The sequence below is a fragment of the Rhinopithecus bieti genome, unplaced genomic scaffold (assembly GCF_001698545.2).
Source record: "Rhinopithecus bieti isolate Rb0 unplaced genomic scaffold, ASM169854v2 scaffold_33326, whole genome shotgun sequence".
NCBI classification, from domain to species: Eukaryota; Metazoa; Chordata; class Mammalia; order Primates; family Cercopithecidae; genus Rhinopithecus; species Rhinopithecus bieti.
In genome coordinates, this window is record NW_016814921.1 from 1,221,037 (window position 1) to 1,234,054 (window position 13,018).

General features: G+C 40.4%; 1 protein-coding gene across 6 annotated transcripts in view; it reads left to right on the forward strand.

The window, feature by feature from the left end:
- BBS12 (Bardet-Biedl syndrome 12) overlaps positions 1 to 10,469 on the forward strand; it is a 19,965-nt gene extending 9,496 nt beyond the window's left edge. For 2 of the 6 annotated variants that reach the window (XM_017852615.1, XM_017852619.1), the window contains exon 2: positions 7,398 to 10,469. In XM_017852615.1, coding sequence (XP_017708104.1) covers positions 7,408 to 9,540 — 2,133 coding nt within the window. In that variant the 5' untranslated portion in view covers positions 7,398 to 7,407 and the 3' untranslated portion in view covers positions 9,541 to 10,469. Of the gene's footprint in view, positions 1 to 3,645; positions 3,700 to 7,264 lie in introns of all 6 variants that reach the window. The other 4 variants (XM_017852620.1, XM_017852617.1, XM_017852618.1 and 1 more) reach the window with 4 other exon arrangements.
- The last annotated feature ends 2,549 nt before the right edge of the window (positions 10,470 to 13,018 follow it).

The following is a 13,018-nucleotide window of genomic DNA, read 5'->3' on the forward strand; positions in this document are numbered from 1 at the left end:
TTGAGACAGAGTCTTCCTCTGTCACCCAGGCTGGAGTGTGCGATCTCGGCTCACTGCAAGTTCCACCTCCCAGGTTCATGCCATTCTCCTGCCTCAGGCTCCTGAGTAGCTGGGACTACAGGCGCCTGCCACCACACCTGGCTAATTTTTTTGTATTTTTAGTAGAGACAGGGTTTCACTGTGTTAGCCAGGATGGTCTCAATCTCCTGATCTTGTGATCTGCCGCCTCGGCCTCCCAAAGTGCTGGGATTACAGGCGTGAGCCACTGTGCCTGGTCTAGATTACTAATTTCTAACTAAAAACTTTTGGTCATCAAAATACGTAATCCAAAAAGTGAAAACTAACTTACAGAATGAGAGAAAATATTTGCAAATCATAGTTTGATAAGGATCTAGTGTCCAGAATGTATAAGTAACTCTTACAACTTACCAACAAAAGACTAACTGCTCTATTTTTAAATGGTCAAAAGATTTGAATAGACATTTCTCCAAAAAAGATACACAAATGACCAATTCACATGAAAAGATGCTCAATATGAGGGAAATGCAAGTCAAAAGCACAATGAGATACCACTTCACATTCACTAGGATATCTATAATATTACGAAATATTACAAAAGCAAAAATGACAAGTGTTGTTGAGTATACTGGACTGATTATTTCCCCCCACACTACCCCCAATTCATGTCCTTCTAGCATCTCAGAATGTGATCTTATTTGGAAATAGGTTCTTTTTAGATGTAATTAGGTAAAGTGAGGTCATACTAGATTAAGGTGGGCCCTAAATCCAATGACTGGTATCACTGGGTTATAAGAAGTCCGTATGAAACAGAGGCAGAGGTTAGAGTTATGCAGTCAGAAGCCAAGGACCACCAGGAGCAACTAGAACCTGGAGGAAGCAAGGAAGGATTCTTCCCTTGATCCTTCAGGAGTATGGCCCCACCAACATTTTGATTTTGGGCTTGTAGACTCCAGAACTGTGAAAAGAATAAATATGTATTGTTTTAAGCTACCCAGTTGTTTGTGGTAATTTGGTATAGCAGCCCTAGGAAGGTATGCGGTGAGGATGTGGAGAAATCAAAACCCTCATACATTGCCGGTGGGAATGTTCAGCTATTATGGAAAACCGACAGTTCATTCAAAAGTTAAAGATATTTGCTCCTCCTTTTCATGCCTGTGGCTGGATGTCCCACAACACTATAGGAAATATGAGTCAGGCCTTTTGCATTAAGCAACCAAGAATGAGAGGCTCCGCCTTTTCACCCAAATCATGAATGACCAGTGAAAGCAAGTTATTTCAAAGGAAGAAGCAGCCCTTGAAATGTTAAGGCTTAGGCTTGAAAGTTGAAGAGCAGGAATCTCTTTTTCAAAGACCCTAGAGCATAAACCTTTGTGTGGCCAAGTGGGATCAGCCCTCAAGGGCACATGCCAAGGACAGAGCAGCCCAAGTAGACAGTTTTGGAGGACATGGGGATGTGGGGAGTTAGGGGTAGCTCCTCATTATTTGTTGGGTGAGTATAGGGGTGAAGCTCAGTGGCAGTCAGGCACATCTTCAATGACAAGCTGTCTCCCCTACGTGTTTAGCATATATTATTAGAATACGCCCCATGTCCCCGCTCCTGACCTGCCCCTACCATTTGGGCCTTATAAGGCCAAGTAGAGAAATCTGGCAATAAAAGTCAAATGTGAGCATGCTTTCTTTAAGATGCATCCTAAATGGTTTTCTTTAAGTGAATGAAGACTTTGACAGAGAAATACCTTTGTAAGTAAACATTAAGAATGCTGGCTGGGTGTGGTGGCTCACACTTGTAATCCTGGCACTTTGGGAGGCCTAGGCAGGAGGATCACTTGAGCCTGGGACTTCGAGACCAGACTGGGCAGCATGGCAAAATCCCATCTCTACAAAAAAAAAAAAAATACAAAAATTAGCTGGGTGCAGTGGCATGTGCTTGTAGTCCCAGTTACTTGGGAGGCTGAGTTGGGAGAATCACCCAAGCCCAGGAGGTCGAGGCTGCAGTGAGCCATGCCACTGCACTCCAGTCTAGGTGACAGAGCAAGACCCTGTCTAAAAAATTAAAATAAAAAGAATGCTAATCATTTCTAGGTTCGCTGTGACTCATTTGTAATACTGGGGCTCTCCCTTGTAACACTGGAACTAAAAGAGTGACAAAAGCTATGTCAAGCATTCATTATTCTGAAGAGGAAGAGAAATGCCACATACTTTTCCCATTGAACCTGTGGTGGAATAATTCCACGGTTGTGTCTTGCTTTGAACAGACTTTTGTTTTCAGCACTCCTTACGATGAATTTTTATGCTTCATTTCCATATCTGTCTGCACAATTAGATTGGGAACTCCTTGAGGGCAGAGTGTGTATAATCTTTGTCTTTGTAATCCCGGCAATTAACACAGTGCCTTCTGGTACGCTGTAGGTGCTTAAGAAGTACTCACTGAATGCATGAATGAATGAATGAAATGAAGGAATGACTAGGAATGTTTAGTGCTATAATATATAATGGGATATACTCTGGTTTACCATTTAGTCTCATAATAAACAGTCTTTATCACCTGGTAATGTTTTGCTTTGTGTACTATAAACATTTCAGTGGTTTGGGCATCACCATTCTATGACAACTGTCTTCTACCTGGAAAGTTACCACAGAAATTGTTACATGACCAAGTGGTACACCTGTCTTGGGAAACTGAGAAGGCCAAAAATGATTCCAGACAATCATACTCAGCTGATGCCGTGCAACCTCTAAAGCTGGTCTTATTCACATTTGGTATTATTTCTAAATTTCATGAGCTTGCATTTCCTTGGAATACTCATGGCTGAAAGAGTAAAATAAAATGAAATATTTCTTTAAAAAAAAAGTTAAAGAATTACCACATGACCCAGCAATTCCACTCCTAGGTATATAACCAAAAGAATTGGAAATGAGCACTCAAGCACATACTTATATACACTTGTTCATAGAAGCACTCTTCACAATAGCTGAAAAGTGGAAACAATTCAAATGTCCATCAATGGGTGAACAGATAAGCAAAATGTGATACATAACTACAGCCATAAAAATGAATGAAGTACTAATACTGCAACGTGTATGAACCTCAAAAACATGCTGAATGAAAAACACAAAGGTCACATATTATATGATTCCATTTCTATAAATATCCAGAACAGGTAAATCCGTAGAGACAGAAGATTGGTGGTTGTCAGTATCTGGGGGAGAAGGAAACAGGGAGTGACTGCTTAATGGCTAATAGAGTTTTCTTTTTGGGAGATCAAAATGTTTTGGAGGTAAATACAGGTAGTAGTTGTGTAACATTGTGAGTGTACTAGATGCCACTGAATTGTACAGTTTAAAATGGTTACCTTTATGTTAAATGAGTTTCACTTCAGTTAAAGACTACAACCACAAAACTTTTAGAAGAAAGATAGAAGAATAAATATTCTGCTTAGGAGTAGGTAAAACTTTCTTAAATAGAACACAGAAAGCAATCTTATAAAAAAAAATAAAGATACATGGACTAGGGAAATAGGTTGCTAGGCAGTATTAAGGGGCACTTGAGGTTTGAGGTCCATGAATTTAAAATGCCACTAATGAGCATAGTTGTGTTTTTCTGTTTATTTTCATCTGCACCAGGGCAAGCATGGAGTAGACAAGGTTGAATTTCATCAAGATTAGTAGCTTTGCAAGGTGAGTTAGATGAAAAGAAAGAGGAGCAAGGAATTTGAGGGCATGTTATATGTGCAGTGGAGTGATTGTAATAATTAACAAATGGAATTTAAACCAGGTAAATAGGGAATTGATAATTTGGGGGTTGGAGGTGAAGGAAGGGCAACCAAACATGATAAGATCAGTTAGCTGGAAGACATAATGGGTCTCAGGATTGTTGAAGTTAGAGTCCTAAAGTATATTTTGATGCTGCATTTTGTTTTCTGTTTTGTTTTGTTTTGGAGATGGAGTCTTGCTCTATCACCCAGACTGGAGTGTAGTGGGCAACCTCACTCAGCTCACTGCAACCTCCGCCTCCCAGGTTCAAGTGATTCTCATGTCTCAGCCTCCTGAGTAGCTGGGCTTACAGGCATGTACCACCACACCCAGCTAATTTTTATATTTTTAGTAGAGATGGGGTTTCGCCATGTTGGCAAGGCTGGTCTTGAACTCCTGACCTCAAGTGATCTGCCCGCCTTGGTCTCCCAAAGTGCTGGGATTACAGGTGTGAGCCACTGTGCCTGGCCTGATGCTCCATTTTGATGCTGTGTAGATATATGCCTGAGTATATTATGAATTTTTATTCTACAGAATTGAAAATTTCACAAAAGAAGATTTGAAACTTAGTTCACACAATTCATTATTCGTTGTCCTAGGCAGTACTAGTTTTCTTCCTTAGTCCTTAAAAGCCTATTAGAAGCTACTCTTGAGGAATACAGGTTGCATATCCCTTAACTGAAATGTGTGGAACCAGAAGTGTTTCAGATTTTTTATTTTTTCAGATTTTGGAATATTTGCATTATGTATTTACCAGTTGTATTAGAGTTCTCTAGAGGGATAGAACTAATAGGATATATGTGTATATGAAAGGAAGTTTATTAAGGAGAATTAACTCACATAATCACAAGGTGAAGTCCTGTGATAGGCCGTCTGCAACCTGAGGAGCAAGAAAGCCAGTAGTGGCTCAATCTGAGTCCCAAAGCCTCAAAAGTAGGGCAGCTGACAGTGCAGCCTTCAATGTGTGGCTGAAGGCCTTCTGGCAAACCACTGGTGTAAGACCAGGAGTAACCTGGTGTAACCTGGACTCTGATGTTCAAGGGCAGGAAGCATCCAGCACGGGAGAAAGATGAAGACTGGAAGACTCAGTAAGCCAGCGTATTCCACCTTCTTCCACCTGCATTTTCTAGCCATGCTGATAGCAGATTGGATGGTGCCCACCCATACTGAGTGTGGGTCTTCCTCTCCCGGTCCACTGACTCAATGTGAATCTCCTCTGGCAACACCCTCACAGACACACCCAGAAATAATACTTTGCATCCTTCAGTCTGCAGTTGATACTTAATGTTAACCATCACACCAGTTGAATATTCCAAATTCAAAAATCTGAAATCTGAAATACCCCGATGAACATTTCCTTTGGGTGTCATGTCAGTGCTCAAAAAGTTTCAGATTTTGGAGCATTTTGGATTTGGGATTTTCAGATTTGTGATGCTCAACCTGTATCGTGTTATGGCCTGCTGTTGACCTTAAGATAGATCTTGAACTATGCTTCTCTTCAGCTTCAAGGATTAATTTAAGTATTATAGAAACAAATTACCAGTGATGTGGCCAGTACTAGAGGAAAAGCAAAAATCTAAGAGTTGTTTGCTCTTTAATATTTGACATTTAAAATATACATATTACCCCAAGAATCATCAAGTTTTAGAGTTAGAAAAGAGAATTTTACTATAGATTATCATCTATAATCTTAGCTCCTTAACTTTGGCACTTTTAAGTAACAGGGAGCTCACACCTCACAAGGCAAGTTACTTTATTAATAGCTTTTCAATTAAGGAGTACCTTGTTGAGAATTCTTTTTATTGGGCTAAAGTCTTTCTTGTAACTTTCTGTTCACTTTGTATGTGAATTCTGAAATACGTAGACGAAGTACAATTGCTCTTGAACCTCCCTTTAAGTAGTATTTTTTTTCTTTATAATCTATTCAGTAACCAAATCCATCCCCTTCCCTCCATCCCTCTTCTGCATTTCTCACCTAGATAACTATGGAAGATTCTTAATTGGCCTCTTTACCTCCAGTCTGGTACTTGTCTAGTCAGTCCTCTACAGTGTTATCAGTGGTAATATATCCAAAACATTACAATTATTATTGTTATTAAAACAAGAACTCATAAAACACGGTGCCAGATATTGTTCTAAGTACTATATTCACTCCTCATAATGACTCTATGAAATAGCTTCTATTATTATCCCTATTTTTTAGATATGGAAACTAAGGGATAAAGTACATAACTTGCTGAAGGCTATATAGCTGGTAAGCAGTAAGATTAAGTTTACACCCAGACTTCTAGGTTTAGAGTACATGTTTTCAAACACTACATCAAGTTGTTTCATGATCTTTTTTATTAAAAACATTTTAATGGTTCCCATTACAGGATCAAGTTTAAGCTGCTTGCTCTGGCACATAATGCCCTTCATAAACCAACTCCTTTCCTCTTCTAGAGCTTCATCTCCTACTGTTCTCCACTACATGTTTTTTTGTTTTGTTTTGTTTTGTTTTGTTTCTTTTCTGAGACCGAGTCTCACTCTGCTGCCCAGGCTGGAGTGCAATGGCACCATCTCGGCTCATTGCAACCTCCACCTCCTGGGTTCAAGTGATTTTTCTGCCTCAGCCCCGCAAGTAGCTGGGACAACAGGCCCGTGCCACCACGCCCGGCTAATTTTTTTTTTTTTTTTTGAGACGGAGTCTCGCTCTGTCGCCCGGGCTGGAGTGCAGTGGCCGGATCTCAGCTAACTGCCAGCTCCGCCTCCCGGGTTTACGCCATTCTCCTGCCTCAGCCTCCCGAGTAGCTGGGACTACAGGTGCCCGCCACCTCGCCTGGCTACTTTTGTATTTTAGTAGAGACGGGGTTTCACCATGTTAGCCAGGATGGTCTCGATCTCCTGACCTCATGATCTGCCCGTCTCGGCCTCCCAAAGTGCTGGGATTACAGGCTTGAGCCACCGCGCCTGGCCCCGGCTAATTTTTGTATTTTTAGTAGAGACAAGGTTTCACCATATTGGCCAGGCTAGTCTGGAACCTCTGACCTCGTGATCCACCTGCCTCAGCCTCCCAAAGTGCTGGGATTACAGGCATGAGCCACCGTGCCCAGCCACTCCACTACATTTTTTATATTCTCATAAAACCAGGCTACTTCTATTTCCCCTAATACACTATGTTTTTTCACATATATGTGCATTTACTACTGCCTCCTTCAACTTGTAACTCTTCCCAGTTATTTTTCAAGACTCATTCCAAGAATTGCTTTCTTCTGGAAACATTGCCTATGGCCCTCATGCTTCATTTCCTCTGTTGGATGGAACGCTTCTCTTCCATTCCCCCATACCTTTATCATTAATAGAATAATAATACTATATCATTGCACTGACCCTTTTTTAATGGAAATTATATATACCTCAAAAGCAGGAAGCACATCTTATTTTTATTTCCATATAGCATTTATAACTGAATTATACTGAATGAAGTTCCAAGTTTTTGTTTTCTTTGCAGATCATGATACATGGTGATGGCTTGCAGAGTCAAACAAAAGAAGACACATGGGACTTCAACAACTTTCATCTATATAGCATTTATGACTATGAATTATACTGGATAAAGTTCCAAGTTTTTATTTTCTTTGCAGATCATGATACATGGTGATGGCTTGCAGAATCATAAACAAAAGAAGACACATGGGACTTCAACAACTTTCATCATTCGCGGAAACAGGAAGAACTTTCCTAGGCCCACTAAAATCATCCAAATTTATTATAGATGAAGAATGTCATGAAAGTGTATTAATCAGTTCAACAGTAAGGCTTCTTGAAAGTTTGAATTTAAGCAGTGCAGTGGGACAGCTTCTCAATGAAGCAGTTCAAGCACAAAATAACACATATAGAACTGGAACCAGTACTCTTTTGTTTCTTGTTGGTGCTTGGAGCAGTGCAGTTGAAGAATGTCTTCATCTTGGTGTCCCCATTTCTGTAATAGTGTCAGTAATGTCAGAAGGCTTAAACTTTTGTAGTGAAGAAGTAGTTTCTCTTCAAGTACCTGTTCACAATATATTTGACTGTATGGACAGCAGAAAAACATTTCCTCAACTTGAAACATTTAGTGTAAGTTTGTGTCCTTTTCTACAGGTCCCTTCAGATACTGATTTGATAGAGGAAGAGCATGGTCTCAAAGATGTTGCCTCTCAAACATTGACCATTTCCAATCTTTCTGGGAGACCTCTTAAATCATCTGAATTCTTTAAACCTCAGGCTAAGGTTGAAGCAGATAAGAACACATCACGAACTCTGAAAAACAGCCTGCTTGCCGATACCTGCTGCAGAAAGTCGATACTAATCCACAGTAGGCATTTTAATAGGACAGATAATACTGAACGGGTAAGCAAACCAGATGGATTTCAAGAACATGTTACAGCTACTCTCAAAACTTACAGATGTAACGATTTGGTAGAGTTGGCAGTAGGCTTGAGTCACGGAGATCACAGCAGCATGAAGTTAGTAGAAGAAGCAGTACAGTTGCAATATCAAAATGCTTGTGTGCAACAAGGCAACTGTATAAAACCATTTATGTTTGACATTTCGAGAATTTGTACTTGCTGTCTACCAGGCTTACCTGAAACTTCTTCTTGTGTTTGTCCAGGATATGTCACTGTTGTGTCAGTATCTAATACTCCTGTGATCAAGGAATTGCAGAATCAGCCTCTCCGAATAGTTCTCATTGAGGGTGACCTCACAGAGAATTATCGCCACCTGGGATTTAATAAGTCTGTAAATATTAAAACAGCATTAACTAGCATGGAACTTCAAGAAGACAGCTCAGAAGAACTGTGGGCAAATCACGTATTACAGGTATTAATCCAGTTCAATGTGAACCTTGTCCTGGTACAAGGAAATGTGTCCGAACGCTTAATTGAAAAATGTATAAACAGTAAGCAGTTGGTAATTGGCTCAGTGAATGGCAGTGTGATGCAGGCTTTTGCAGAAGCTGCAGGAGCAGTACAGGTGGCCTACATTACACAAGTGAATGAAGATTGTGTGGGCAATGGGGTCTGTGTGACCTTCTGGAGAAGCAGTCCCTTGGATGTTGTAGATGGGAACAACAGAATCGCAATCTTATTAAAAACAGAAGGAATTAATTTGGTTACAGCCGTGCTCACTAACCCAGTTACTGCACAGATGCAAACCAAAGAAGATAGGTTCTGGACATGTGCCTATCGTTTGTATTATGCTCTAAAAGAGGAAAAGGTCTTCCTTGGAGGTGGTGCAGTTGAATTTTTGTGTCTTAGCTGTCTTCAAATTCTTGCGGAGCAATCTCTGAAAAAAGAAAACCATGCCTGCTCAGGGTGGCTCCATAATACTTCCTCTTGGCTGGCTTCATCTCTGGCAATATACAGACCAACTGTGCTTAAATTCCTGGCAAATGGATGGCAGAAATACCTTTCAACTCTCCTATATAATACTGCCCATTACTCATCAGAATTTGAAGCCAGCACATACATTCAGCATCATCTGCAAAATGCCACAGACTCTGGCTCTCCTTCATCTTACATCTTGAATGAATATAGTAAACTAAACAGTAGAATTTTTAATTCAGACATTTCAAATAAATTGGAGCAGATTCCAAGAGTTTATGATGTTGTTACACCAAAGATTGAGGCGTGGCGCCGAGCACTGGATTTAGTATTGTTAGTACTTCAGACAGACAGTGAAATAATTACTGGACATGGACACACACAGATAAATTCACAGGAATTAACGGGCTTTTTGTTTTTGTAGTGTTATTGGCTAAGTCTTTGGAAAATAATTTTTCTTAATATGTCATGCTAATAATAAATGTATTGCTAGCCAAGTCACGGTGCCTAAAATGCCAGCTATTGCCAAGAAGAAAATAGTTGATGTCTGTCAATAACTGTGCATGGTCTGAGATTTTACCCTATTTATAAGCTAACAAGTTAGTCTGTTATTGTTTCATGGGATACTACAGAAAGCACAAGACACCTGGGTCAGAAACAAAGGACTTTTATTATTCACAGCAAAAGCTGTAGCCAGAGCTTCATGTTGGTTTTATTCAATTCCTTATTTTTCTAGTTCCCACAGGAGGAACACAAAGGGCCCATGATGAAAGCCTGCACACAGTGGGTTATATTGTAAGACAGAAAGACTGAGCTTGGGATATTAACTGCTTTTATAGTAAGCAAAAAACATCCTGGTCTTTGTCCAAAGGGAGTTATTACCCCATACTTCGAGATTGCTTAGTGTAAACACAAGCCTGGGACGTGGACTAGGTAAAGATAAAGTCCTTGCATTCTTGGCATACCCAGTAAGTATGGAGGGTCACTCAGAGCCCATAGTGGATAGTCTCTTCCAACAATCTGCTCCTCAGCCTGACATGTTCTCGGCCAAACTTGAATTTTCACACGAGTATGCCACTCCCATCAGCTACTCTGATTAACCTGACAGGTTGTTTATTCATTACCAAATTTGTTCATTTGGTCTCATATGGCAATTAATGAAGGCTGTTATCAGATACAACAGCAGGATGAAACCAACCTGCAGTATTAACCTCAGTCCTGTCCCCCAAGGTCTTGACTCAGTCAACTGTAAGTTCCAAGGGAGGATCAATAGATCTTTTTATTAGGCAGCCTAAGGTAGTGAAGGGCCAATTTATTATACATTATGACCCAATAAAGGGAGCTTTGACTGACCTGCTGATACATGGTATTATTGCCAATAATCATGGGTGCAATAGCTGGGTCAAAAAACAGACCCTGTTCCCTATAGAGAGCCCTTCTATGGCTTATTTTCCCCACATACAAGTACATAACCCCAAAGGGTCTAGGTTACTGTAGTTCAGAATTATTGTCAAACCTGATTTAAGTCATCATATATGGATTTCAGTCACATAAGTAGTGCTACCGAGTAGTTGCAGACTCAGTTGCTATACATGATATAATCCAAGGCCACTCAGACAAATTTAGAGAAGTGTAAGATCAGTCAGAATGAAACAAGATTGTGCTGGTCCCTGTGTTTCTACATGTTCACATCTGGGAGCTGCCATTGATGGCATCATATACTGTCTCCTATACTGATAGAGTCTTAGTAAGGTGTTGAACCTCCTTTTTTGCTGGTAAGGCCAAAGAGACTGCATTTATTTGTTTTATTGCCAAAGGGATTGAGTGCTATAAATCTCTCCAGTCTCAAAAATGACTGGTCAAACGGGGCCCTAAATTTTGTCTGGGTTTACCAGCCATTCCTACTGGTAAAGGTATGAAAACACCACAGTCAAAGCTGTTGGAAGTGGCTTCTGATTTCAACCACTAGAACATCATCTGCGGTTGACCTTTGAACAATGCAGGGGACAGGGATGACAACCCCTGCACAATCAAAATCTGCGTATAGCATTTTTGGTTTTTTTGGAGACAGAGCCTCCCTCTGTCACCCAGGCTGGAGTGCAGTGGCGTGATCTTGCCTCACTGTAACCTTGCCTTCTGGGTTCAAGCAGTTCTCCTGCCTCAGCCTCCCAAGTAGCTGGGACTACGGGCACCTGCCGCCACACCCGGCTAATTTTTTGTATTTTAGTAGAGACGGGGTTTCACCATGTTGCCCAGGGTAGTCTCAAACTGAGCTCAGGCAATCCGCCTGCCTTGGCTTCCCAAAGTGCTGGGATTACAGGTGTGTGCCACCACGCCCAGCCTGCATATTACTTTTGACTCCCCCAAAACTTTACTAATAGCTTAACTGTTGACCATAAGCCTTACCAATAACACATATTTTGTGTATGTATTACATACTTTATTTTTACAATAAAGTAAGTTAGAAAAAAAGAAAAAAAGAAAAAAATCAAAATCACAAGGAAGAGAAAATAACACTATTCATTAAATGGAAGTGGATCATCATAAAGGTCATCCTCATCATCATCATCATGTTGAGTAGGCTGAAGAGGAGAAGGAAGAGGGGCTGTTCTTGCTGTCTCGGGTTAATGTGTAAGTGAACCCATGCAGCTGAAACCTATGTTGTATAATGACATTTTGGTCAACTGTGGACCACATATATATGGTGGTCCCAAAAGATTGTAATACCATATTTTTACTGTACCTTTTCTGTGTTTAGATATGTTTAGACACACAAATACTTACCATTGTGTTACAGTTGCCTCTGTTATTCTGTACAGTAACATGCTGTGCAGGTTTGTAGCCTAGGATCAATAGGCTATACCATATAGCCTAGGTATGTAGTAAGCTGTACCATCTTGGTTTGTGTAAGTACACTCTCTGATGTTTACACAACAGTGAAATCACCTCATGATGCATTTCTCAGAATGTATCCCCTTGGTTAAGCAACACAGGCCTGTACTTTCAGTTTTGATTGATTGCCCAACTCAGCCTCAACAAACTTGTATTTTTAATCTAGTCAAAGTTTTATTTTCTTACTGCTGATACCATTTGTTTCAGCTTTGTGGACTCCTTGACTTATCAGCCACAGCCAAATTTCCTGTTTTCTAGGGCCCTGGAGAATGCTGCTTCATTGTCATGTCAGTGTCTTCTGCCTCCCACCCTGAAGTGTGTGAGCAACAACCAAGACACCATTTGGGTGGCTTGTTTTAATCCTACCTCTCACTGTTTAGCCTCTACACATTCATTAACAGGTAAGAGGGAAGCCTACTCCCCTCTTCTTTTCCCACTCTTGGATGAAAGCATTCACTACTGAATCCCAGAGAGTCTTCTCATATCTCCTAATCTAGACATTGAGGCCTTCCTGTTTTCCAGTATTAAAACTTAGGTACACTAACTTTTAGAGTTTATTTGAGCAGGTAGTGATTTGTGAATGGAACAACCCCAGACTGCAGGCAGTTTGGGCTCCAATGAAGGGATGCAAGGGGAAAACTTTTATAATGTGTTCATGGAAGCAAGACAAAATATTTGACAGGTTAAGGTGGAGCAGTAGCTTTAAATTCCCTAGTTAGAGGTTTACTGTCAATTTCTAAAGTCCCTAGTTAGAGCTTAGTTGTCAATTTCTGATAGATTATGCTGAAGTTTCATTTTCCTAGGCTAGGGCCTTTCACCCTGATTTGGGGTTCAGTTTGTTTATGTAAGAACTCAGGATATTAGAGTTATTTTAACATCAGAAAGCCATGGCTTTGTTAGCCAAAATTGTCAAGAATTGTGCAATGTCTGAGATTTTACCCTACTTACAAGATGTTTTGGTCTGAATGTGTTCCCCCAAAATTTGTGTGTGGGGAATTTTTTAATTCCCA